The sequence below is a fragment of the Thrips palmi genome, unplaced genomic scaffold (genome assembly GCF_012932325.1).
Source record: "Thrips palmi isolate BJ-2018 unplaced genomic scaffold, TpBJ-2018v1 HiC_scaffold_1, whole genome shotgun sequence".
Taxonomy (NCBI): domain Eukaryota; kingdom Metazoa; phylum Arthropoda; class Insecta; order Thysanoptera; family Thripidae; genus Thrips; species Thrips palmi.
This window is the reverse complement of record NW_023144620.1, coordinates 5847440-5869671: the sequence shown is the minus strand read 5'-3', so window position 1 is coordinate 5869671 and position 22232 is coordinate 5847440. Positions and strand designations below refer to the sequence as shown.

The window sequence follows — 22232 nt, the reverse complement described above, 5'->3', positions numbered from 1 at the left end:
CATCCCGACGGGCCGTGTCGCCTCGTGTCACCTTGCCAGTGGGGTGGATTCTGTCTGAGAAAATGGAACACCTACGGTAAAAAAGATTTTTTATTTTTTGAAAATTCTTGAGCAGTCTTGTTTAGGAACACATTGGTCGCGTCTCTCCCTGGTGGGTCATCCTGGGGCCAGCGGGAAACGCGGTCGGTGGAGAGGTTGTCCGGAGACATCGTCGCCGGACACACTGGGAAGCAGTCGTTTGGTCAGATGAGGCGTGCTGCCCGAGGGTCGTTGTCGTCGTCGTCGTCTTGTCGTTCTCCAGGAGCTCTACCGCACGCACGAGTAGCGCAGGTCGCACCGTTCGCCGCGCCGTCCGTACTCCACCGCGTCCGCCATGCCCTCCACGATGTGCTCGTACTTCTCGTCGTACGGGATCACCCTGCCGAGCGTTCGGAAAACAAAACATTAGTTGAGACGAAAATAAAAAGTCTCGCCAACTATCAAATTGGAAGTGCACAAAGTGCTGTGACTGATGGCGGTCCTTACCCTTGCAGCAGCTTGGCGCCCTTGGACAGCAGCAGGCCGGCGCGGGCGTAGCCGTTGGCGGCGTCGGGCTCCTGGCAGGCCACCCTGTTGAGGCACTCGTAGTCGCGCGGGCCCTGTCCGAGGCCCTGGCCGCCGTGCACGCCGCGCTGGCCGGCCTGGCCGCCCTGCGCGCCGCCCATCAGGAAGCCGAGCAGCAGCAGGGCCTCCTGCTCGGACACGAGGGGCGCGGGGCCGCCGTGGTCGCCGCGGGACGACTTGGCGGCCCAGCCCACGCCCATGTGGCCCGCCCCGAAGATGATGGCCTTGAGCACCAGCAGGATCACCAGGTTGGTGAGGTTGAGGCTCAGCACCTGGCTGCTGGTGGCGGACCGGCTGATGAGCTCGCGGGCCATCTCGGCCAGCACCGCCCTGCCGGCGCCCACCCCCGCGCGCCCGCCCCGCTCCACCTCCTCCACGGCGTTGGAGTCGATGGCCGTGTCCGGGGCCGGGTCCGAGGGCAGCGCGCCCACCGCGGTGGCACCGACCACCGCCACGAGCAGCGCCAACACGCACACGGCGCGCCGCATCCTGCAATGGACGAGGTGCTTTCATTTCGCTCACGAGAAACACTTTTGCAAAGTCCGAAGTCTGCTGGCGCGCTGGCGCGCTGGCGCTTACCTTGTAGGCGTGGGGCTGACGGAGACGAGAGGACCGCGACGCAGAGTGGCGTCGCCCGGAGGATGGAATCCGCGGGCAGCGACGTCGCGGCGCTTTATAGAGGCGTGGGGAGCGTCGCGACGCCCCTCGCCCTCGCGCCGCCTCGCGCCCTCGGCGTGCTGCCACGCCGGCGGCGGGGGTGTGAACCCAAGCGTGCGCGCGTGCGTGCGTGCGCTACTCGCGGCACGACGCCTTACACTTCCTGTCCAAAGACGCGCGGCCTGGACGTCGCTGCTTGAACGCGGCACAAGGGTGAATTTTGGCTTACCAAAAATCCACCAAGGAACCGGGAGTTTCCTACAAGCAATAAACTTGACCAAATTATTGTTAAAAATATAACAACCCATTTTGGGTTAAATGCAGCATTAATCTATCGTTTAATTTTTGAATCATTGTTGTGGTCTGAAGCTGTGCCACCTTCAACTCAGCGGCACTGGCTGCCCCCGGCCGCGCCCGACTTCCGGGCTGCGGGTCCACGCGACAGAGAGACAGAGTGACAGAGACGACACGGGACTTCCCCTCCCTTTCTCTATTGTAACCGCGCCCCGGAACAGCCACAAGTGCTCCTCCACGCCGTGACGCTACGCGACGCGCCACTGCAGAGCGCCACAACGCCCTCGCGCTCTACTTGCTGAGCTGCAGTACGCGACAAAGAACAAGTACTGACCAATTGCTCCTTTTTATGAAAAGCAAATGGAGGAAGACGAGCTGGAACAGTACCGGCCTTTTCGTCAAGTAGGCTGTGGCTTTGGGGATTTTTAATCCCCAGCCCTATTTGTCACAACTTCATCACTTCCAGCTGGCCCCCATTCCTCCCCCTCCCCGCTACGCATGAAATAGTTAAAAAAAAAAAGCCCGATTGTGTCGATGTGGGTGTGGCAGGGCAGGAGGTGCGTTTGAACGGTCGCGCCGTTTGTGTTCGTGACGCGACGGGGCGTGGCGATGTGACCCGTGGCGACCTTGACACGGCCGCCTGCGTTCGGTCTGAACGAACAAAGCGACATGTAACCTTGTAAATAATATACTCAAAGAGTCCCTAAGAATATTGGAACCTTTAGGCAGTTGGCCGTTTGAAGTTTCTGCTTTGTTGAACGGTTGGTACCTGACAGCGCTCCGTTAAACAAAAGAACGGTGCCGACGACGCGAATTGTTTTTGTTTTGATCCGGTTCGATTTCTGATTTGTGTCATTGGAAACTAACAGACTCGCCGTCCTACACAGGTAATTTCTGTTTTGTTGTGTCAGTTCTTTGCATTTTTCGATTTTCTCCGTTTTGTCCCGTAAGTGTAGTGTTGTGTCCTGAAATGCAGCGTCGAAGCGTCCGGAAAGTAGTAACATGTCGTCTGTCGGCGCCATGTCAGGGCTATGCCCTATTTTTAGCCTAGTTGAGGAAGCGGTTTCCAATTTCCCGTTAGATCTTTTTGGCGTGTCCATGAATTTTGGATTGCCGTCTTTTCTCTGAGTCTGTCTCACTTGAACGCCGTAGTTATTGTTACCGTTCCTCCAAGTTAAGGACGCATTTGGTTGACTCGTTTAGAATATCGAGCCTGGACCTCTCATCAAGCCCGCCGTCAGCCGAGAGCTTTCATACCGTTTGAATGATGAATGTTGAACCAGAAGACGAAATCGTTCTCTTTGTTAAACTCGGCTATGATGGCCAAAGTCTGGGTGCGTGCCACCAGAGCCAGAGAGTGCACATGCTTTCAAGACTCAAGGTAAGTTTTGTTAAAGTGGAGGTTAATTTCCCTCTTGGCTACTATTTCTTTTAAACTTTTCTTGTTTTTATTATGTTTTTATCGTATTTTCTCTACTGTCTTTTCGTGGCTTTGCTTTGAAACCCACATTAAGTAGTTAAAACTGTTCATTATACTATTTGGTTGTCAAATTTTTTCTCGCAGGCATCTGCAAAAGTGATGCCTTTTCCTCGAGTGGTTCCTGTCAATACGGCAAAACCTCCAAAGGAGTTCACTGAGTTGGATATGAGACTGCGGCTACCAGTTCTTCATGTCACACCGGCTGCCATGGAGGATGGATTTGATCCATTGGATTCATCAGATGACATTGTAGTGGCCTTAGAGGGAAGGTACCCTGGAGGATTATGTACATCGAACAGTCAATGTGAGGCAGAAGCGGACCAGGCATCAAGGTAACTGCGGTTTTTAGCTTATCAAAAGTTCATACGATCTGTATTTGATGTTAAACGTCTTTTGATGTTACAGGGATTTCTTTTCAAAGTTTTGCTTTCTTGTTCGAGGTGTGGCAAAAGAAAGTTCTCATTTGGAAACTGAACTGCAGACCTTAAATAATTTTCTTGAAAGTTCAAGTTGCGAAAGAGGAGAAGGAGGCTTTCTATGTGGCTCCTATCCTTCTTTGCTTGATTGTGAAATCCTCCCCAAGTTGCATCAAGTCCGAGTTGCTGCTCAAGCCCTGAAGGGTTAGTGTCAGTGTAATCTCAAATCTGTTTCCTTCTTTTTCTCTTTCATGAATTAACACTTATCCTTTTTATCATCTTATCAGGATTTTCAATACCACCACATTTTTCATCATTGTGGCGTTATCTGCATGCCGCATACAGCTGCACTGCATTTACTGAGTCTTGTCCTCCTGATCATGAAATCATATTACACTGGCTTGAACACTGTGGAACTCCAGAAGCCATGAAGCAAAGCCGCAAATTGCTGTCACAGATTGGAAGCGAGCGACATCAGCCTTCTTATTCATTTAGCATTCCTGCTAAGGCCACTCCTGTAGTAATTGATGACTAAAGAAACTACACACTAGTGTAGTAGTTGTATTATTAAATTTGGAGAAGAATTTGGCTTTCATTTTACTTAGTAGTTCTTACTATGTATCATTGGTATTATTTTTCCATGCCATTTGCTATTTAAGCAGCTTCCATGAGATTTTTCCCAAGGTTTAGATAAGTGACTAAGATAGTGCCTTTGTGTGTGCATGGCTTTTTACTTACTAAAATCTCCTATTGCATTGACTTACCAAACTCATGTGAACCGTATACAATACTTTTTAAGTTTGTTAATATTGTTGTTGACTAAAAGCTGATGGGTGAGCTCAGCTCAACGCAGCATACAGAACTTGCCAAAGATGAATGAACGGTATTTACCTTGTCCATGTATCAATTATCCATGAAGATAATGCTTTGTTGATTGATACTGCAATATTATCCAGACAATACTAGTCGTATGTATAGGTCCAAAGCATAGCTTTAGAAGACTGTTTAACTCTTATTACATAGGTATAGTATTAACATTTGACATGTCTATTTTTGGAAGTCTTTTATTTTTCCCCTCTAGGGTTTACAAATAGGGTCCATTGCCAGTTTGCTGTATAACTTAAGTATCATTGTGACTTAAAATTCTGTGTTTATTGCTATCGATGTCAAGAAGAATTTTGTGATGTTTTTATTGTAGCAGAGCACATATTTTGCACCTGTAATTCACATTTGGACTTAGCAAATATTTGCACGACTTTTTCTGGTTCATATTTTTTCCCACCTACTGGTCTGATGGAAGTTTACAGAAGGGAAAATAATAACCCTGTATCTATTTCTGGATATTTTTGTATGGTCCTTTAAAGGGCACTTCCTTGACTTTTAGTTCTTAATTTTGTAAAGTCGTATGTAAGATATGTTCCCCACCAACTGTATTTCCTTATGTGAATTCGATGTACCATTTTACATGACATAATATTTTTCTGAACGACAAAGAAATACATTTTATTTCTAGTCAATTATAAATATACCAGTATTTGTTTTTGTGCTTACTAACTTCGTTTTTGTTTTGTTTTTCATATTGACTTAATTAGGTTATCAAGGAGCTGTTTGTTTTTTTGTTGTTTTTTCTAACCCACCGAGTGCTTATTTCTACTTTGTACTGTGACCTGCAGAACATATAATCAAATGCAGTCTGTATTTCCATTTCTCCACCTAAACAGTTATAGTTTGTTTTGTGCCACTACCAATCCTTTTGCTTCTGTAAAATAAGAATATGTAATTAACATATATACTAAAAATACAGGATTGAGTTAACTGTTACAGACTGTTTTATTTATGGTTTGCTCTCTATCTCTGTGATTGTAACTTTTCTTGTTTCTTGTAACACAAATACTCTTGTTTGCTTTCACCATGTACATGTGCCTTACCTATTGGTTGTGCAATAAAGTTTTTATTAGTGTTTTGAAGTTTCCTGCTTTTCATTTCCCTTGAGTTCCACCAAACAAACCTTGTGACATATGTTTTAAACATTATTCATTCGAGTTGTTATTTTTTGCTGTTTCAGTCGCTGCCTACGTTCAAGATTGTGAATCATGAGTGCAGCTTCAGGTACTTCAGGTGGTTCACTCAAGGGAGACGGAGACACTCCACCAGCGACACCGATCCCAGATGCCCCAGAATCTCCTAGAACAGCTGGACAGCCGCTTTCAGACTTCCTTATGCAATTAGAAGATTATCAACCAACTGTAAGTCCATCTCCATCCAATAGTTTAAGAGTTTCATTTTTTATGTCATTAGTTTTCATTTCTCCTTCTCTGTTTCCAGATTCCTGATGCTGTCACCGGATTCTACCTTAACTCAGCTGGGTTTGAGGCCACAGACCCAAGAATGTGAGTTGACATTCTTTTCTCTTTTTATGTACTAAGGTACATGTTACCTATGTCTTGCAAGCTCTTTTACTGGTGCCTTTTTTTTTCTCTGTTGGCTTTCAGAGTCAGACTTGTTTCCCTGGCGGCACAAAAGTTTATTTCAGACGTAGCTAATGATGCTCTTCAGCATTGCAAAACCCGGACATCCAATCAAACCAACAAGACCAAGGGAAAAGATAGAAGGTAATAGAATATTAGATATTATCCTGATAGTCTGTTTTAAGAAATGCCTCCTATTATAAGCACATTAACTATTTCAGATTCACCTTAACAATGGAAGACCTTCAACCAGCCCTAGCAGAGTATGGTATAACTGTGAAGAAACCTCATTATTTTATGTAAATTTAAAACCCTTAATTTTATGTAATGCCAGTCAACAACCAAAAAATTGCCTTGACAACTTTTCCTCTGAGAATACCCAAATAAAAAATGTTTTGCCAAAAATGTTTTTTGTTTCAATTTATTTTGATTCCTTTATATTATTGGACAAACACTAAATGTTACGAACAACAAGTCTTAGATCGAAATTAAACAAAACAAGGAGTAGTACTAGAAATAAAAAAGACACCACAATAGTAGAGAAATTGGTTAAAACACCAAACCCATCTTGGATCACATGGATCTAGGTGCAGTTCATGATTTCCTTCCACGCCTTCTAGTGGCCTTCCAGCGACCGGGATCGGTGTGCTGGTGTGATCTGCGGCAGGCGCGGGGTAGCGCCGACGCGCGCCGCTGTGCGCCGCCGTGCTGTGCGTGGAGGCGTCGAGGCCCCCGCCGCGCGAGACTCCAGCCGGGCCTCCAGGACTCCAGTCTCGGCGCGAGCGTCGAGCTGGAAGGACCGGTCCCGTTTCGCGTCGCCCGTAGTCGCGTCCCGGCGGACCGCCCCACGAGCGTTCTTACGTCGACGTTGGATAGTGCACTGGAAAAAAAAATTCCAATTTTTTTTTTGTGGTGGCGACATCATACGGGGGTTGAGAGAAATTGACAGTCTCGAAGGTGAGTTGAAAACGCTTTGACGGGTAATCAACAGACAACGATCAATCATCAGGCTATCTGGCCACTTGAGTATCGGCGTGGTGCGAAGAAGGGCGGAGGGGAGGCCCTCACGCGGCCTTCCTTAAAAACGATTCAAAGTCCATTAGGGCTAGCCGGGGGTAGTGCTGCCAGCCCCTGGCAGATTCCGAGGGGGCGCCTCTCTCCGAGCCTCTCTCTGTCTCTCGCTCTCTCTCGCACTTATGGGGTGTCTCGTATGGGTGCGAGAGAGAGAGAGAGAGAGAGAGAGAGAGAGAGAGAGAGAGAGAGAGAGAGAGAGAGAGAGAGAGAGAGAGAGAAAGAAAGGCCACGCGACCCCCTTCTCGAAATCTGCCTGCAGCGCGTCACGGGGCCCCGCCCTCGCTATCTCGCAAGAAAAATGGAACGCTTCATAATTGGATGCCTCGACACAAACCCGTAACGAGACGACGAGTCGCCCCGAGCCACGCTCGCAGACTCACAGCTCGCGGGGCAGCGGGCACCCCGCAGCACTCCGCGACAAAGGACTCGGTTTTGACTTCGGCTCGGCCGAATCCGGCGTCAAACAAAACAATCATTTCATTTAATAGGGCAGCAGTCACGCATTGATTGGATAAGTTTTGAAACCCTCCGGGCCCCTTTCATAATTTTTTTAAAATTCTTTAAGGGAAGGACTTTTGTCGACCGTTGCAACCGGGATTTCTGAGACGTGCATGCCCCCTTCTTTTTCGCCTCTCTGTTCAAGATCAAGACTAATAAAAGTTGAAGTTTGACTTGGAAAATAAAGAGGAAAAAAGGAGCGGGTTTTACAAACGGGGCAAAGCGAAGTACGTAATGATTCCCTTCTAGTTACTTGGGGACAATTTGGAACTTGGAACAAGACGAAAGAAGGAGCCTCCCCGACCAGCCCCGGGCTGTCTGCCCGCGCTGTAGCGCCAGCCCCGCCAGCCGCCAGCCGCGCCCGCCCTGCCATGCCTTTGTCAAGGGCAAGGACAGGTGTCGGGGGAGGGGTGGGCGGGGTGCGGGCGGCACAGGGACGACGCTAAGGGAAAGGGGGAGGGGAGGGGGATTTCAGCTTACGTTGCTTATGTGCTCGAAACCGCCCTCTCCTGAGGCACCTGCGTTATCTACGGTTGTTGCCTAACCCCCGGGGCGCAAACTTGACGACCCCAGCCTTGCCTGGCCTGGCCGCGCTGGCGTGGGGGCACTCGTACAGTCGCGGCCCCAAGTGTGTCATCAAAAAACACTCCCCTGTCCCCGTTACACGTCGCGATGCCGCCCTAGAGCCGCCCAGACTTTTCTCCCGATCTTCTCCTGACCTCCGACCCGGAGCCCTGTCCGGAACATCGGGGCGGGCGGTGGTGGCGAGGACGGCGATGAGGACGGTGACGAGGACGGCGACGAGAACGGCGACGAGGACGGCGACGAGGACGGCGACGAGGACGGCGACGAGGACGGCGACGAGGACGGTGACGAGGCGGTCGTGGCGACCGTACCATAGAGCTGCTGTTGCTGTTTGTACGACGCGCTTGCATGGTGAATGGCCGGAGTGGAAGGACGAGTTCATTACCAGTGCAAACTCAGCGCGCGGCCCGGGGTGGTCCGGGTGGCTCGGGGTGGCCGGGCCACTGCCTCACCAATTATTCAGAATCACACGTCACTGCCCCCGGGGGACGGGACGGGACGCACGCAGCGCGTCAGGCACGGCCCGGCCGTGGCCCAGCCACTCCAGCCTTTCTGCTTACACGCCGTACACGCCACTCTGTTGCTCAACACGCCACTGTCTGTCCGCTGGGCCGCGCGGCATGAAGCGAAACAGGTGTGCCCCATGGGCGGGGCGGGGCGGGGCGCGGGGTCTCAGAGGCCTATTACTTTCTGATGCTAGTTGCATGACCGGGTTGACTCAGGGCGCCGCTTCCTCGCTTTGCCTCTCTCACACCTTGGACGCCCCTCCGCGAGACCGAGAGAGACAGGGCGACGGAGGGGAGTACAGCGGAGGTGGAACGAGGTGGAAGCACGTCCTCGCCGACTTGCCGCGCTTTAAGTTGGAGGCGACTTGGCCTGGCTGCTGGCGCTGCTGGCGCCCCATCCGCCCCGCCCCGCCCCGCCCCGCCGGCGCGAGCGTCTCGAGCGTCTTCCCCTCCCCGCCTCGGCTCTCGAGTCGACCTGTCTGCGCCGGCAGGGCGGCAGCCAGGGACGCTCGAGAACTCCATTGAAAAGTAAGGGTGTGCACAGTGCAGTGGAAACCCAAGTCACCAGTGCGGAACGGCCGCGGGCCGCGGCTCTGTCGTGTGACCGGATTATCCCTCGTGCCAACATCGCCAGTTCCACACAATGGGGCCGCAGCGCGCGCCACCGCGCCGATAGCCTGTTCGTCCCGACAGTCTCCGCCTGGACGCGCTCTGCCACACTGCCAAAGTGAGCGTGGCCACGCCGTTTGCGGATGCCGCTGAGGAACGTAGTTTTCTCCACAGGCCCGGCCGGTCTAGCGCCTGCGGGATTGAGGGTAGGCCAGCCCGGCCGACTCGCGCGCCGCCGCGCGGCCTACCCCGCATTCCGCAGGCGTTCCGCTCCGCTCCGCGCCGCGCGTGTCCCTGTCCCGTCGGCGGTGATCTAATGTGTGTGGTCCCGGCCGAGTGGACGAAGAGTGGACGACCTGCGTGGCCGCAGCGTTACCGCCGCAGCGCCGCAACAAGGGCGAGCTCTAAATTAGCTGCCGGCCGCCGGGGGCACGGCGCGGCGCGGCGCAGCGCGGCACGGAGCGGCATGGCACGGCATGGCACGACACGGCACGCACGTACGGGGCGTGCCCGGGCGCCAACGAACTGGGATTGGGACCCCTAATTTGTTCGCCGCGACACGTCCTGTGAGCGTGGGTGTGCTGCACGGTGTGGCATGTGCTAGTGTGTGTGCGCGCGCGTCGTGTGTGTGTGTGAGGGGCCAGGGTTTGCGCACGGGCGTGTCCATCCATGGTGTTCCCAGGAGGTGGATATCAAAGTAACCACCCCCGCGCACCGCTCCACCGGTTCCAGGTTCTCCGAATCGTACCGTATCGGCGGGACCGTGTCATTGTCACCATCGACGGGACTCGCCTCTCGAAAATGAATTCCTGCTCCACGGGTTGTCGGACGCCGTATTACACCGCGTTCGCAGAGCCAATCGGAATTCCGTCAGCCTTTATCCCTTTTGCCGGGTTGGGTTGGGGAGGGGGAGGGGCGGGGGAGGGGCAGAGAGTGTGAAAAGGAGGCGAGGGGAGGGGTCCTTAGCGCGTGAGAGAGGGGTGGGAAATGCCTCCCCCAGGTCAGGTAAGCGGAAAACCGCTCCGACCGCATCGTGAAAAACACAACGCGGTCGTATGAGACGCAGCTTTTTTTCCTCCAGAGAGAATGTCGGCCTCTAGGTCGGTCAGTCAGTTGCATCACCGTGCTCCCTGGACCTTTCGCCGCTGCTGTCGCTTCCGCTGCCATAGAGCTGCCACTCGCTTTGCGGCCGTGCCCTGCGCGCCGTCTGTGGCTGAAAAACAACGCCCCCTCCCCCTGTCCCTTGCCTTCCAATTTCGCGGACTCGGCTGGCCGCCTCTGGCCGCCACATGGGGTGCGACGCCGAGGGTAGAGTCAGAGTCGCGTCGTCCCAGCCTCGGAGGGCGGCCGAATGGTGAGCCGAATGGTCAGGACGAGGGGCTGCTGGGCCAGCAGGCCAGCGGCGGCCATTCTGAAAGTGACGTCCCGTCGGCCTGTCTCTCTCGCACGCACGCGGGCCGCCTCGTGAGTGCGAGAGAGAGGGAATGAGTCCGCCGCCGCCGTGCTCACTGTCAAGTTAGAACGGCTTTGTTGCTGCCTGCTGCCGCCCGCTCGCCGCCACGCTGCCTCTTCCATTGCTCGCGCCAATTTCGACAGGGACCTTTCTCCTTTCTCCTCTCCAGTCCCGTCTCCTGGAAACCGATGCTTAAAGTTGGGGCCCCGAGTTTTTCAACTAGCTCCGGGCGGGCTGTCTGCACGTTTAAAGAAGCATGAGCCCCTCAGACTCCGCGTATTCAGACTCCCAGAGGGGAGCCGCGCGTCGGAACAATACGCACTGCGAGCGTGTGCTAGTCGCGCCACTGTGGAAAGCAACTCGAAAATGAAACCAACGCGACCAGGGGGTTTCGCGCCACACCGCGGCCGCCCTTGGGCCCTGGGGATGCTGGATGCGACGGCGAAACAGTAGTCTTCGTGATCCAAGTCCTGGGGGCCTCGGCTAAAATGAAGGCGGCTGAGGCGGTGCTGCTGGCCGGGAGGCAAAGGAACACGACTCGCAGTGTGGCGACATGTCCCACAAGATGTTTGCATCGGCCTCATGGTGTGCAGTGGTCCGGTGGGTACGCATCGGTCAAAGGCTTGCATTCGAGCACGAAGGCGGTGCGGCTTGGCGTGCCCTGAATCCGCTGTACTTTGATACGGACTCCGTATCGCAGTGGCGCCGCAGCAAACATGTCGTTTTGTCTGCTGGAAGTTTTGAGGCACAATATTCGTCAAGTACACACTTTTCTGACCGTCTTTCTGAGGTAGATCTCAATTTCCAGGTGAGGTGCAACAGAGCAATAGGCTCCTAACCCAACACGGAGCAGTCCCCGGGGCAGTCTCCCCCTCCCCCTCCCCCAGCTCGCCAGTCCCACTGCTATTTCGCAGTGGTGGTGCAGCTGGCGCGGCTGTCATCCCGTCAGCGGATCGTCCGTCTGCTGCAACATTCAGCCGTCCGGTCAGAAAGTTCCGGGACGGAGTTTGCAGGGGGGATTTAGGTTGTCGAGGTGTCAAAGGGGTTAGCCGAAAAGTCCTTTTGGCTTCGGAGAGGAACGGGACCGTACTCTGCGGGACGGACAGCGCGCAGGCAGGCAGGCAGGCAGGCATGTGGCGAAAGCACTGCGATGAATCAAGCGTCCGAGAAGCAGGCCCAGCCGCCCCGCCGCGCTGGCAGCTGTGTCGCGTGCTGCCCGTGTTGTAGGCGCACGGCGGGGCGGCCCAGGTAAAAATGGGTTTTATAAAGGCCTTTATAAGTTTTTATATGAATTTATAGGGATTTTATTTTCCCGAGGTCTTTAAAGTTTCATAGTGGGTCGTATAAAGGTTAAATAAGGGCTATACAACTGCCCCGGCGTTTACACGGGAGCTTCTACCACTGCACGTTTTATAAAGGGAGCGTTACAGCTTATATCCTGAGTCTTTTATCATTCTGGCCAAAAGCCTCTCTAGGTGTTTGCAGTATTAGATTATATTCATTACAATAAAGCGATTTTGTAAACCCTTTGAAAGGGTTTTAGCTTCATATAGGTGTATAAAATAGCATGTATATATTATACAAACTTTATAAAGGCCTTTATAAAAGTTTATATCTGTTTATAAAATTTTCCGTACAACTTTATAAAACCCATTTTTACCTGGGGGGGCCCCGGTGGGGGCTCTACAAAGCGAAGCGGATGGGGCGTTCTGTTAGCGTGTCGGCGCGTCGGCGCAGAGGAATAGAAGTGTTGATTCATGGCTTGCGGCTTCGGGCTGCCCAGCCCCGAGGATTTGAAACAAAGCCCTCGGACTTGCGCCAAAGAAAACCACCGCCTTGACCAAGTCCATGAAGCCTTTCAGTCCACCGTCCCTGGAATGGACTCGGGCACTGGTTGCCTGGTGTGGGGCACTTTAAGAGGGGGGGTGCCGGAATCCGGCGGGACAGTTTGGCAGCCTCACGCCTCCCGCCTCACCCTTCCTTCCGCTTCCCGTTGGACCGAATGGGCCCAAATTAGTGCCCAAACTTCTTTTCTTAAGTCCCTCTCCAGTCTGTCCGCCTGCCGGGCCGGTCGCTGGAATGCCCCCCACCCTTTCCCGGGGGTGAAATTTATGCGCATTCATTTCTGGTGACGGCCGACGGCGAGGGGACTGGAGCTGGACCGAAGCCGAGCACGAGCACGAGGCGCGTCGATTGCGTCCTGGAGGGCCTCGCTTCTTGAAAGTGGCCCAGTTAGCCCTGGAGTGTCGTGCTGTGTTCCCGCCCCGCCTTCGGCAAAGGAACTCTCGATCGTCTCTCGATCTCTCGAACCGGAGTCGCGTACGTATCGAGTCTCGGATCGAGTGGCCGTCCGCCTCATAAACACGACGGGAGGCGTGCAGAAAGACGAGTGCATTAGTCAGTGGTGGTTTGCCAAGTGGGTGGAGCGCCGCCTACTACCCCACACACATGCATCCCTCCCCTTACTATCCCCTCATATCTTCCTTGCAAATATTTATGCGCCAACGGCGAAACATAGCAAAGCCGCAGCCGGCCAGCCGGAGCGGGCAGACAGGCCCCCCTCCTCCGCCCCCGCGCAGCTAAAGTAAAGGATTTGTACGAAATAATCCATCCAAGTGGAGTGGGTATGACCTCGCGACGCAGTGCACTCTCCCGTTTTCCAATCTCATATCGTTCCCCTCAGGATGTGGATTGGTTTGGTTTTGGTGCCCCCTACCCCAACCCCCTCCCCCCATCGTGGATGCATGTAATTTCCCGCCGCCATTCACCGTCCTTCCGCGGCGAGTCCTCCAACGGAGAGAGAGACGAGAGATAGACAGGCGATAGCGGATATGACGTTTCTCACACTCCGCGCCAAGTTTTTCATAAACATTCCACCAAGAATATGAAAGAAAAATACAAATAGCTCCCGATTCGGCCCGGCCCGGGGCACTCATCGGGCCAGCGCGGGCTCGGCGGCGGGCGGTGCAGGCCACAGCTCGGCACGGCTAGTACCAACACCGGCCACCTCGCTCGGGTCTATATATTTTGTTTCATACACAATTTTTATTACTATCTTTGGAATGAGCCCGCATACTACCCCGTATAAGGAAACCAAACGAGTATTAACCGAGAAATTTGAAAGGGAAAAGAAAAAATTTGAACTCTACACCCCCTCCCCAGTCTTAATGGGGAGGCCTCCTGCTTTACTTCGGTGTTCGGGATGGGAACCGGTGCTATCAGGTACCTGGGGTTAATCCCGTCAGCGACTCTAAGCGTTCGCCGGGGGACCCAGTAGGACCCCAAAGCTCAGGCAGCTGGGTGAGAGCACCCAGTACGAAGCTCTTAGAGGGGCGGGACGTAGAGTGAGACGACAGAGAGACAGAGAGAGACTCAGACAGAGAAGAGGTTTGGTGGGAGCTTCTTGTTTTCGTAGGGTTGGTTGTGTACCCCATGGTACCCCCACTGTCCGGCGCTCCCGTACCGAACATACAGCGTTTTAGGCCAGCTTCAAAGGACTTATCATCGCCTCCCCGACGAATCAAGGAGGCACCACCCGCAACCACACACCGGATGGTCTGGATTGATGGATCAAATACGCCATCGCTCCAGTGCCGAGGCCAACCCGCCGAAGCGGATTGCTTTTTAGACACCCACAGCGGAGTGGCCAGGTGAATGTGACTCTGACCACTACGCTATCACGCTTGTACGTCTGGCAGCGTGTTGGACGACGGGTTTGAGTTGCTTTGGGAGGAAGGCGGTCGAAAAATGTAATGAAATGATGGGATTCGATCCCCGGACCCTGCCATCGGGATCACACGACTTTACGCTCTCGGCCACCACGGCCCATGATGAGGAGATCGGCGTGAGGTGGGTTCTTGACGCAACAGGACTCGACCGACCCGGTCAAAATTTCGCAAGAAGTTGGGGGAGTCGAACCGCCGACCCTAGCACTGAGAACCGACGCCTCTACTCCTGGACCACCACGTCCCATGCTCGGAGTGGCTACGTACGGGTTTGACCGCACTGGGTGAGGACCGGTCAAAATTAATGAAATATTTGTGGAGTCGAACCGCCGACCCTGCATGGAACCGACGCCTTACTCTGGCCACCACGGTCCCATGCTCGGAGTGGCCGTGGGTTGAACCACACTTGAGGAGTAAAATTCGAAAGAAATTTTGTGTGGAGTCGAACCGCCGGCCTGGGCACTGATGCCACGCTCTACCTCTCTGGCCTACCACCACCCATTGGATAGCGGTCGAACTTCTGCGTGGTATTGAACGCCGGCTGGGTAATGAGTCATTTTTAACCTCTCGGCAGTGAGCGTTGGACGCGAGGCTCTTCTGCTTTCAATGCGCTGGCCAAGGCCTGGCCAAGGCTACCCGTCCACCGCCCTTTCCGCCGCCAAGCCGCCAAGCACCGCGACTACACTGTCTGGGGCGTGCCGCGGGCGTGCCGACTGGCGAGCCGACGTGCAGCTTTGACGGTCGCCCCGGCCGTCCCGGGTCACGTCGCGTCGGCCGCGCCGCCGAACCTGTTGCTCGGGAGAGGCTGGCGCGCGAGAGGCGGCAGAAAAGGCTCCGTGTCGCCGTCGCCGCCGTGCTCCTCGGTACACAGCACCCCTTTCTGCGGCGTCTGTGGGGCGGAGCGGCGCGAGGGGCGGCGCGAGGGGCGGCGCGAGGGGCGGCGCGAGGGGCGGCGCCTTGCGAGAGATGAGTGGCGGTGCAGCCGAGCTGGCGACGTCTTGCCTGCCTTGCCTTCCCCGCAGGCAGCGCGCCGCCCGCATCCCCGCCAACTAGTCCAATTCACGCCACCCGCAGCCACCGCGCCAGGGGCCAAGTCGCGCCGGGACAGCGTTCTCTCCGTCTCTCTCGCCCTCACGGCGCGGCCCGGCGCGGCCCGCGGGGTGCGAGAGAGACGCCGCCTCGACTCGCGCACCTTGCAAAGGGCCGTGTCGGCGGCCGCAGTGGATTACCGCGGTGTCGGGAACTTGTTGCCAGCTCCGGCTGGCTTCGCGAAGCTTCGGCTCAACGGCTTAGTCCTTCCGGCCAAACCAGTTTTCGCGGAAAAAAAGTGGCAAACTCAATGGAGCGACCGGTTCCGCTCCGCAGGAGCTCTGCCGGGGAGTGGCGCGATACCAACGCTACCACACGGGCGGAGTGGCTGACCCCTGGACTTTGCAGAAACGAGTTTTCTCGTTCCGCGCGTAGGCGGCTGTTTGACAAGCTCCGGGGTTCGAATCCTGGCCGCTCCTCGCTGTTTTTCCTGCGAGTTCACGTTCGCTGCTGCGGCAGCCGATGGAGGCCCCGACAGCCGCGGGCGGATTGATTCACTCCGAAGGTTCGTTTCGCCGCTCTGTCTCTGTCGCTCCCACGGGGCGCCCCGAGTGCGGGAGAGACAGAGCGACTAAGCGATCCCTCGGAATGGCCAGGCAGGATGGATCTCGATCCGATTCCGGAAACGGTAACAAGTCGTTGCCCCGGAAACGGGCGAACCGGCGAACCGGCGCACCACGCCGAGCGCGGAGCCTCCGGAGGACGAGGAGGGCGTACTCATCTCGTGCCGACGGGTACAGTTCGGGTCCGTGCGGTCGCTCTGTCTCTCTCGCAGCCCCGCGGCACGGGCCGTGAGTGCGAGTGAGACAGCGACATAGCACTGTTCGGAACCAAACTGTCGGGGTCGTCGCCGCTGCCTGGGATCGATCCTGTGGCCCGCATCACTCCGCCGGCAGCACGCGTACATGGCTTGTCTGGCCTATCTAGAGCTAAATCGGCCTGGGAATAACGCGCAAGGTGGGGCGGGGCGGGGCGGGGCGGAATGGGACAGCCCTTTTGACACGGGCACAAAGGCACACAAACAGTAGGTGGGCTAAACATCCTGTTAACATTGGCGAGTTTCCGCTTTCCTTGTCAGGAAGTCGGTCCAAAGACTCGCCGAGACTCGACCATACAGCCCGTTTTTTTTTTTTGGCGTTTCTTCCTCCCAGGAAGGTGAACCAAAAATTGGCCTTAAGACCGCGATAGAAATGCCAAAGTTTGCGCCAAGTGATTCTTTTTTGTGATCCAACGATCGAATTTGGGGGAGGGTCTGTGTCTGTGTGTGTGGATTTGCAGTATCGAATCGAATCAATGAAGGTAATTAAAGGGCGCAAGGAAAGGAGGAGAAAAGGAAGGAGGAGAAAAGAAAGGAAAAGAAAAGTGAAAAGGAAGTCATGTCAAGGTGTGAAAGTAATTAACCTGCAGCGACGGAGAGGTCAGCCAGCCCGCTTGCGCATTCGGTGTCGCTGTGTCACCGCGTTCCACACGTAGGGCTGTACCAGTGTGCCACACAGGGTGCCACACAGTGTGCCACGCAGTGAGCCACACGCAGCGCATGCATTGTGCGATTTCCCCGTGTCGCGTCGCGGCGGCGCGGGTCCGGACGGGCTCTGGTCATATCGCGTTGCCAGGCGTTGCCGCTACGGGTTTGGGGTTTCACTGGATTTCACTCGTGGTGACAACGACGTCGGATGACGCGGTCATGACGGGAGCGCTGCGGGCCGTTGTTCGAGGCGGTTTGGTGAAACTGCGCGGAAAACCACGTGAAAGAGAAAGTGGACAGAATTCGCGCCACCTGGTTTCAAAAAAATAGTGAATGCAGACTGCTGAGGGATTGGGACGCAGTTAACTTGGAAAACTTTGAAAAAATATCGATTCTGTTTCTATTTGTATTGCAGAATAAGTCGGAGGGTTTGAAGCTCTGCTGACTTCCATGGAGTGCTCCACTTGAGGCCAGTCGCTCGCCCGTCCGCCGCGCGTCTCTCGCGCCCCCGCCACCCTCGCCGCCGTCATGGAGGAGCCGTACGCAAACGCCACCCTGGAGTGGGCCAACACGAGCGCCAGGGCCACGGCGTCCTCCCTGTGGCTGGACGCGGGCGGCCCGGGCAACCCGGGCACCACGTCGTGGCCGCCGCTGCTCGGCGACCCGCTCGGCGGCACCCTCGGCCGCCCTCTGGGCGACGTGGCCGACGTGGCCGCGGCCCCCGGGGGTGCCGTGGGGCCCGCCGCCGCCAGCCCCGGCACCACCAACGTGCTGGAGACGGGCCTCATCGTGCCCCTGTACGTCGTCATCTTCATCCTCTCCGTGGTGGGCAACTCGCTGGTGCTGGTCACGCTCGCCCAGCGCAAGCGCATGCGCACCGTCACCAACGTGTACCTCCTCAACCTGGTGAGTGGCTTCTTCGTTGGCGACCACGCCGACGATGCAGGGTAGACCAGATCCTGATGGCGGAGCCGCCGCCGCAGTACGCATTATTGAATAGTCTGGTGGGGCGTGGTGGGGTGCGGCGGGGTGTGGTGTGGTGGCCCACCTGGCGGTTCGCACCTTGGAAATGAAGCAGACCCCGCTGGCGGTAAGCGCATTTGGTGTCACGACTGACAAGACAAGCGGGGCGGGCGGGGCGGGCGGGGCGGGCGGGGCTGGCAAGGCCGCGGGGCGATCATAATCAACCCTCCCCTGCCTATTTGACCTTGGCAGCGCGAGCCTCCCCCCTCCTCTGATTACCCGGAGCGTCTGCAGCGGTCTGCAGCCATTAGCGCCTGCCTGGGCGTTATCAGTCACAAGATGTTGATTGAGGACGACCAAAAACAACTCTCAAAGAAACAAGTTGACCTACCGAAAAAAATGGGATATTTCGAGGCTGGTGGTTAGTTTCTCCGATAATAGTAAAATACCGCGACTTATGAAAATCGAACGTCGTTTTCGATCCTTGTTGCTCGCGCAGGCTCCGCGAACCGCAGCCATCAAACTTGCTCTTGCGTTCACCGCGCGAATGGGGAGGGGTGGGTTGGGTGGGGGCACGGGGCCTCGCGCTTGGCGGAATCGACACGCTGCACTTTCCGTGCTGCCGCTGCTGCTGCCGGGGACGCGGCAATCAGTGTCGTTGCCGACTTTTCGACGAGGCCAAAAAGAATTAAGCCGCTTTGACGTTAAAGCGGACTTCCCCGAACACGGCGTGGCCGGGCATGGCGGAGTGGGCGTGTGGGGCCGAGTGCGCGGCGTGCGCAGGGCCGCGGACTATGACTCCGAGTGTGTGTCTCTCTCGCACTCGAGGGGCGTCCCGTTGCGCGTGCGGGGGAGACAAACGAAAGCGACCCTCGGAGTCAGTCTGCTGGCCGTCGCATGGCCAGTCCGCGTAACGAGGGTCGGGCCGATAACGCCGATGGACGCGTTTCGCCCCAATCCTCGGCCTCGGTCGCACACTTCGCACAAAGCACTGTGCCGCCACGCCGCTCGCCCACCGCCGCGAGCGGCAAGGGCGGGGGCGGGCAGCGAGGGCTGGGGAGCCGCAGGGCCCAGGGCGACAAGCGCGTCGAGGGCGCGAAGGCTCGGAGGCGCAGGGCCGCGCGGGCCGAGGGCTTTGACGCGGTCCGGGACACTGCGCTGCGGTCCACGCGAACTGAGCGCGACGCGGCCGACAAGGGTTTAACTCGTTCCGAATGGCACTATCGCGCTGGCGGGCTGCGCGGGCTGGCGTGCCCTCGCATCCAGATGTTTGACTGGAGATAAGGCCGGGGGAGGCTGGCTGTTTGCGTGCTGGCTTTGCCGCGTGTGGGGCACCGTAAGTGCAGTGCGAGGCACGCCTCTTATCCTGGATTAACCTCCAGCATGCACACGCCTTCGCGCGCGCGCACACTCACACACTGACTCTATCTGTCTCTGTTTCTGTCTCTGTCTCTCTGTCTTCTCTCTCTCTCTCTCTCTCTCTCTCTCTCTCTCTCTCTCTCTCTCTCTCTCTCTCTCTCTCTCACTCACAGTGGCGTGGCATCCGCCCTGCACCCCTGGCACCCTCACAAGGCCGGCATACAAACAGCCGGAAATAAAGCCCAGACGTGCGACAAGAAGGGCACCTGCAGGCTGCTCGGGCCCTTCCTGAAATTTACTACTACGTCCCCGGGAGGCGTCGGGCGGCCGCCAACCCTTTCGGAATCCGAGCCCGGTGGGCCAGCCAGCCAGCCAGGCGGCAAGCCAGACAGGCAGCCAGACAGCCAGGCGGCCGTGGAGGCGTGCCCGCCCACGCTGTGCACGGCACGGCACTACACGACCAGCGAACACGGGGAATGCGCGGAACGCAGTGGAACACCAGGGACTGCAGCAGACTTCCCAGAGTCGTTTTCGTCGCTCTGTCTCTCTCGCACCCACGGGGCTAACCGTATAGGTGCGAGGGAGACAGGGCGAAGCTGGCTGCGCCGCACGGCCGCGGCGTCGCGGAGGCTCTTGCCCGGAGGCTGCCTCTCTCGGCGCCGGAGTCAACCCCGCACTCCGCACTCGTTGGCCTCCGCCAGGCCGGGCCCCGCCTCCCTGGCCCTCTGGCCCGGTGGGAATCTGGGCCATAGTGCAGAATCGCCGTGCCGTAATGGGCGGCCGTGCGTGCCGCGAGGGAGGCTGGCTGCCTGCCTGGCTGCCTTACCGCCTGGCTGGCTGCCTGCCTGGCCGCCTGCCCTCTTCCGGGCTGACGTCCACGGCGTTCACGTCCTTGACACGACTGCCTTAAGCGGAAAACCAATTCCAAGAATACAAAAACACATGAAGCAACAACAAAACAAGAAAAACAGCAATGATTATACGATTTGTTTGTGCTCTCGTGATCATCTCGCGTGACCTTTTCGATAACCGGCCGTGCGTGCAGCAAATTGTCACCCGGCCACAGACAGATAGGAAGCGTTTATTATTTCCAGCGGAAGCGCGTATAGAACGAGGTGTGCGTACGGATACAGAGCGAAAGTCCCGGAGCGTTTCGTTGTCGACGATTCAATTTTGTTCGTCTATCGTGCTGAGAGCACAGAGATTGGAGGCGGAAAAATGTTGCCAGACAATTGTTCATGGATTTAGTTCCCACAGTAATGCCCGAGGTAATGCCGCTGCCATAGTTTTTCTTTTCTTTTTTTTTCAATGCTGTTTTTAAAATAAAAGAACAATCGTCACAGTAATGACGGAACCTTTTTTTTTTTTGACAAGCTGTCAGCACGCCATTCGCATAGACAGTGGTTAGGGGCGTCCCACGTTTTAACTCGTCGATAAACTGACAACCGCGCGGCAACGCAACACAAAACAATTTCAGTTTCCCCCGCGTCTTTTTTCCCCCCCAAACACTTTCTGCTGATGGTCTGCGCACTGTGAGGGCGATTGTACCGCCTCGCTTCTGTGCGGCCGCTTTTGTGGAGCTGACTGTGTGTGATGTGGGAGGATGGGGGTTTGTTTGAGGGGCGCTTGAGAGCGTGTTGTGTGTTGTAGGCACCCAGAGATTGAATGGACGAAGATTCCATTTCGAATTTCGGAGGATTTCTCCACCGCCTGAATTTTAAGGCAGCACCATGCAGGGAGATCCATTTTTGTGGTGTTTCGCCTAACCAGAATCAAAGAGGGGCATTTGTCTAAAAAAATTTATAATAATTAAAAACAAAAGTTGTCAAAAAACATTATTTTTGAAATTTAAAATTCCTGCATGAATTTGAAAAACAACAACAACAATGCTAAAAAAATCTCTTGAAAACTTCATTTTCCTCGCTGCGCTTCAGCCCTTAAATCAGCCGGGGACCGCCTTCATACAATCTTCCACTGCTGTTCATCTCAGCGTCCGGACCAGGGGGCGGGAGGGTCCGGGGGTCCGTGGGTGCAGGCCCCGAGGGGGCGACCGCGACGACCGCGACCACACCCAGGGCGGCGTTTTGCAGTGGACACGCGGCCGCAGCACATTCGGGCGGCACGGCGGCACCTGCCTGGCCGCGTCCCCGGAGGATTTTTAATTGTGAGGCGTTGGCAGTGGGGCCCCTGCGGGAGCATGCGGAAAGGGGGCACGCCCTCTGTGCTCCGAAGGCTTTCACACCACAGCACCGCGGGAGTCCCTCCTAGGCCTCGGCCCTTTCGCCCTCTGAGGCTGGCGCGTCTTCTGCCCTTCTCGCACCCACGCGAGACGCCCTGGAAAGAGAGCCTGCCTCCCCTGAGGGAAGTCCCCTTCGGAATCGGGAGCAGCCTGACTCCGGCTCGCCGAATGCGGCATGCGGTTCCGTTTCGCTGTGGTGGCACTGTGGTGGCCGCCCTGTGACTCCCCCCCCCTCTCTGCTCTCACTCCGGCCGACGGACGCGCCGTCTCGGCCTTGAATATTCAGCGCACCATGGCCATTATATCGATGCACTCGAGTCGGCGCCGCGGATGGAGGGCTTCAAAAGCTGGGGAGGGAGACGCCCCAGATCGCGAAGCAAGAGCGCCGGTGCCCCGCCGCCCGTCCGCGACCGTGCCCGGGACCGGCACCCGCCCGCAGCTTGCGTCTTCTGCCGGGACCTGCCGATCGCTACCATTTAACTATGTGGGCGCAGGTAGGATAACGGTCTTTTACCACCTAGCTACACCAACGTTATACGAGTATCTTATGCCAATATTAGTTCTTTAAGATCCAATCTTCCACTCGGCTATGCGTGCACTCGGAAGCGTGAAGCGCATGAAAACAAACTTGAGCAATCCGATTTTAAAATTGAACCTTCCTCCGCGTCCCCGCTTTCCCGTGCCCACCGATTACGAGATGCTGTTGTCGCCAACTTTGGCGTGTTTGAAGTGAAAGCACCGAGCCGAGC

The 22232-nt window shown here is 56.1% G+C and overlaps 3 protein-coding genes across 4 annotated transcripts in view; 2 read left to right on the top strand and 1 right to left on the bottom strand.

Annotated features, from left to right (window-relative positions):
• Positions 1-117: 117 nt before the first annotated feature.
• LOC117643348 lies at positions 118-1091 on the bottom strand. The gene is made up of 2 exons (XM_034382194.1): positions 526-1091; positions 118-418 (listed from the first exon to the last, which is right to left on the bottom strand). Exons 1-2 carry the CDS (start codon positions 1089-1091, stop codon positions 307-309), a joined length of 678 nt encoding a protein of 225 aa, XP_034238085.1. The 3' UTR covers positions 118-306.
• Positions 1092-2309: 1218 nt separating this feature from the next.
• Positions 2310-6323, top strand: LOC117641611 (transcription initiation factor TFIID subunit 10-like). Of its 2 annotated transcripts, none has more exons than XM_034379104.1 (5): positions 2310-2441; positions 5516-5696; positions 5776-5840; positions 5943-6062; positions 6140-6323. In XM_034379104.1, the coding sequence occupies exons 2-5, from the start codon at positions 5544-5546 to the stop codon at positions 6219-6221; spliced, it is 420 nt and encodes a 139-aa protein (XP_034234995.1). In that variant the 5' UTR covers positions 2310-2441; positions 5516-5543; the 3' UTR covers positions 6222-6323. The 2 variants fall into 2 exon arrangements, with proteins under 2 accessions (XP_034234995.1, XP_034234986.1); XM_034379095.1 differs by lacking the exons at positions 5516-5696; positions 5776-5840; positions 5943-6062; positions 6140-6323 and adding exons at positions 2758-2935; positions 3119-3366; positions 3440-3654; positions 3738-5417 and having other exon boundaries at positions 2332-2441.
• Positions 6324-17687: 11364 nt separating this feature from the next.
• LOC117643339 (cholecystokinin receptor type A-like) overlaps positions 17688-22232 on the top strand; it is a 70554-nt gene continuing 66009 nt past the window's right edge. Inside the window, exon 1 of the mRNA XM_034382187.1 lies at positions 17688-17828. Coding sequence (XP_034238078.1) covers positions 17793-17828 — 36 coding nt within the window. The 5' untranslated portion in view covers positions 17688-17792. The remainder of the gene's footprint in view (positions 17829-22232) is intronic.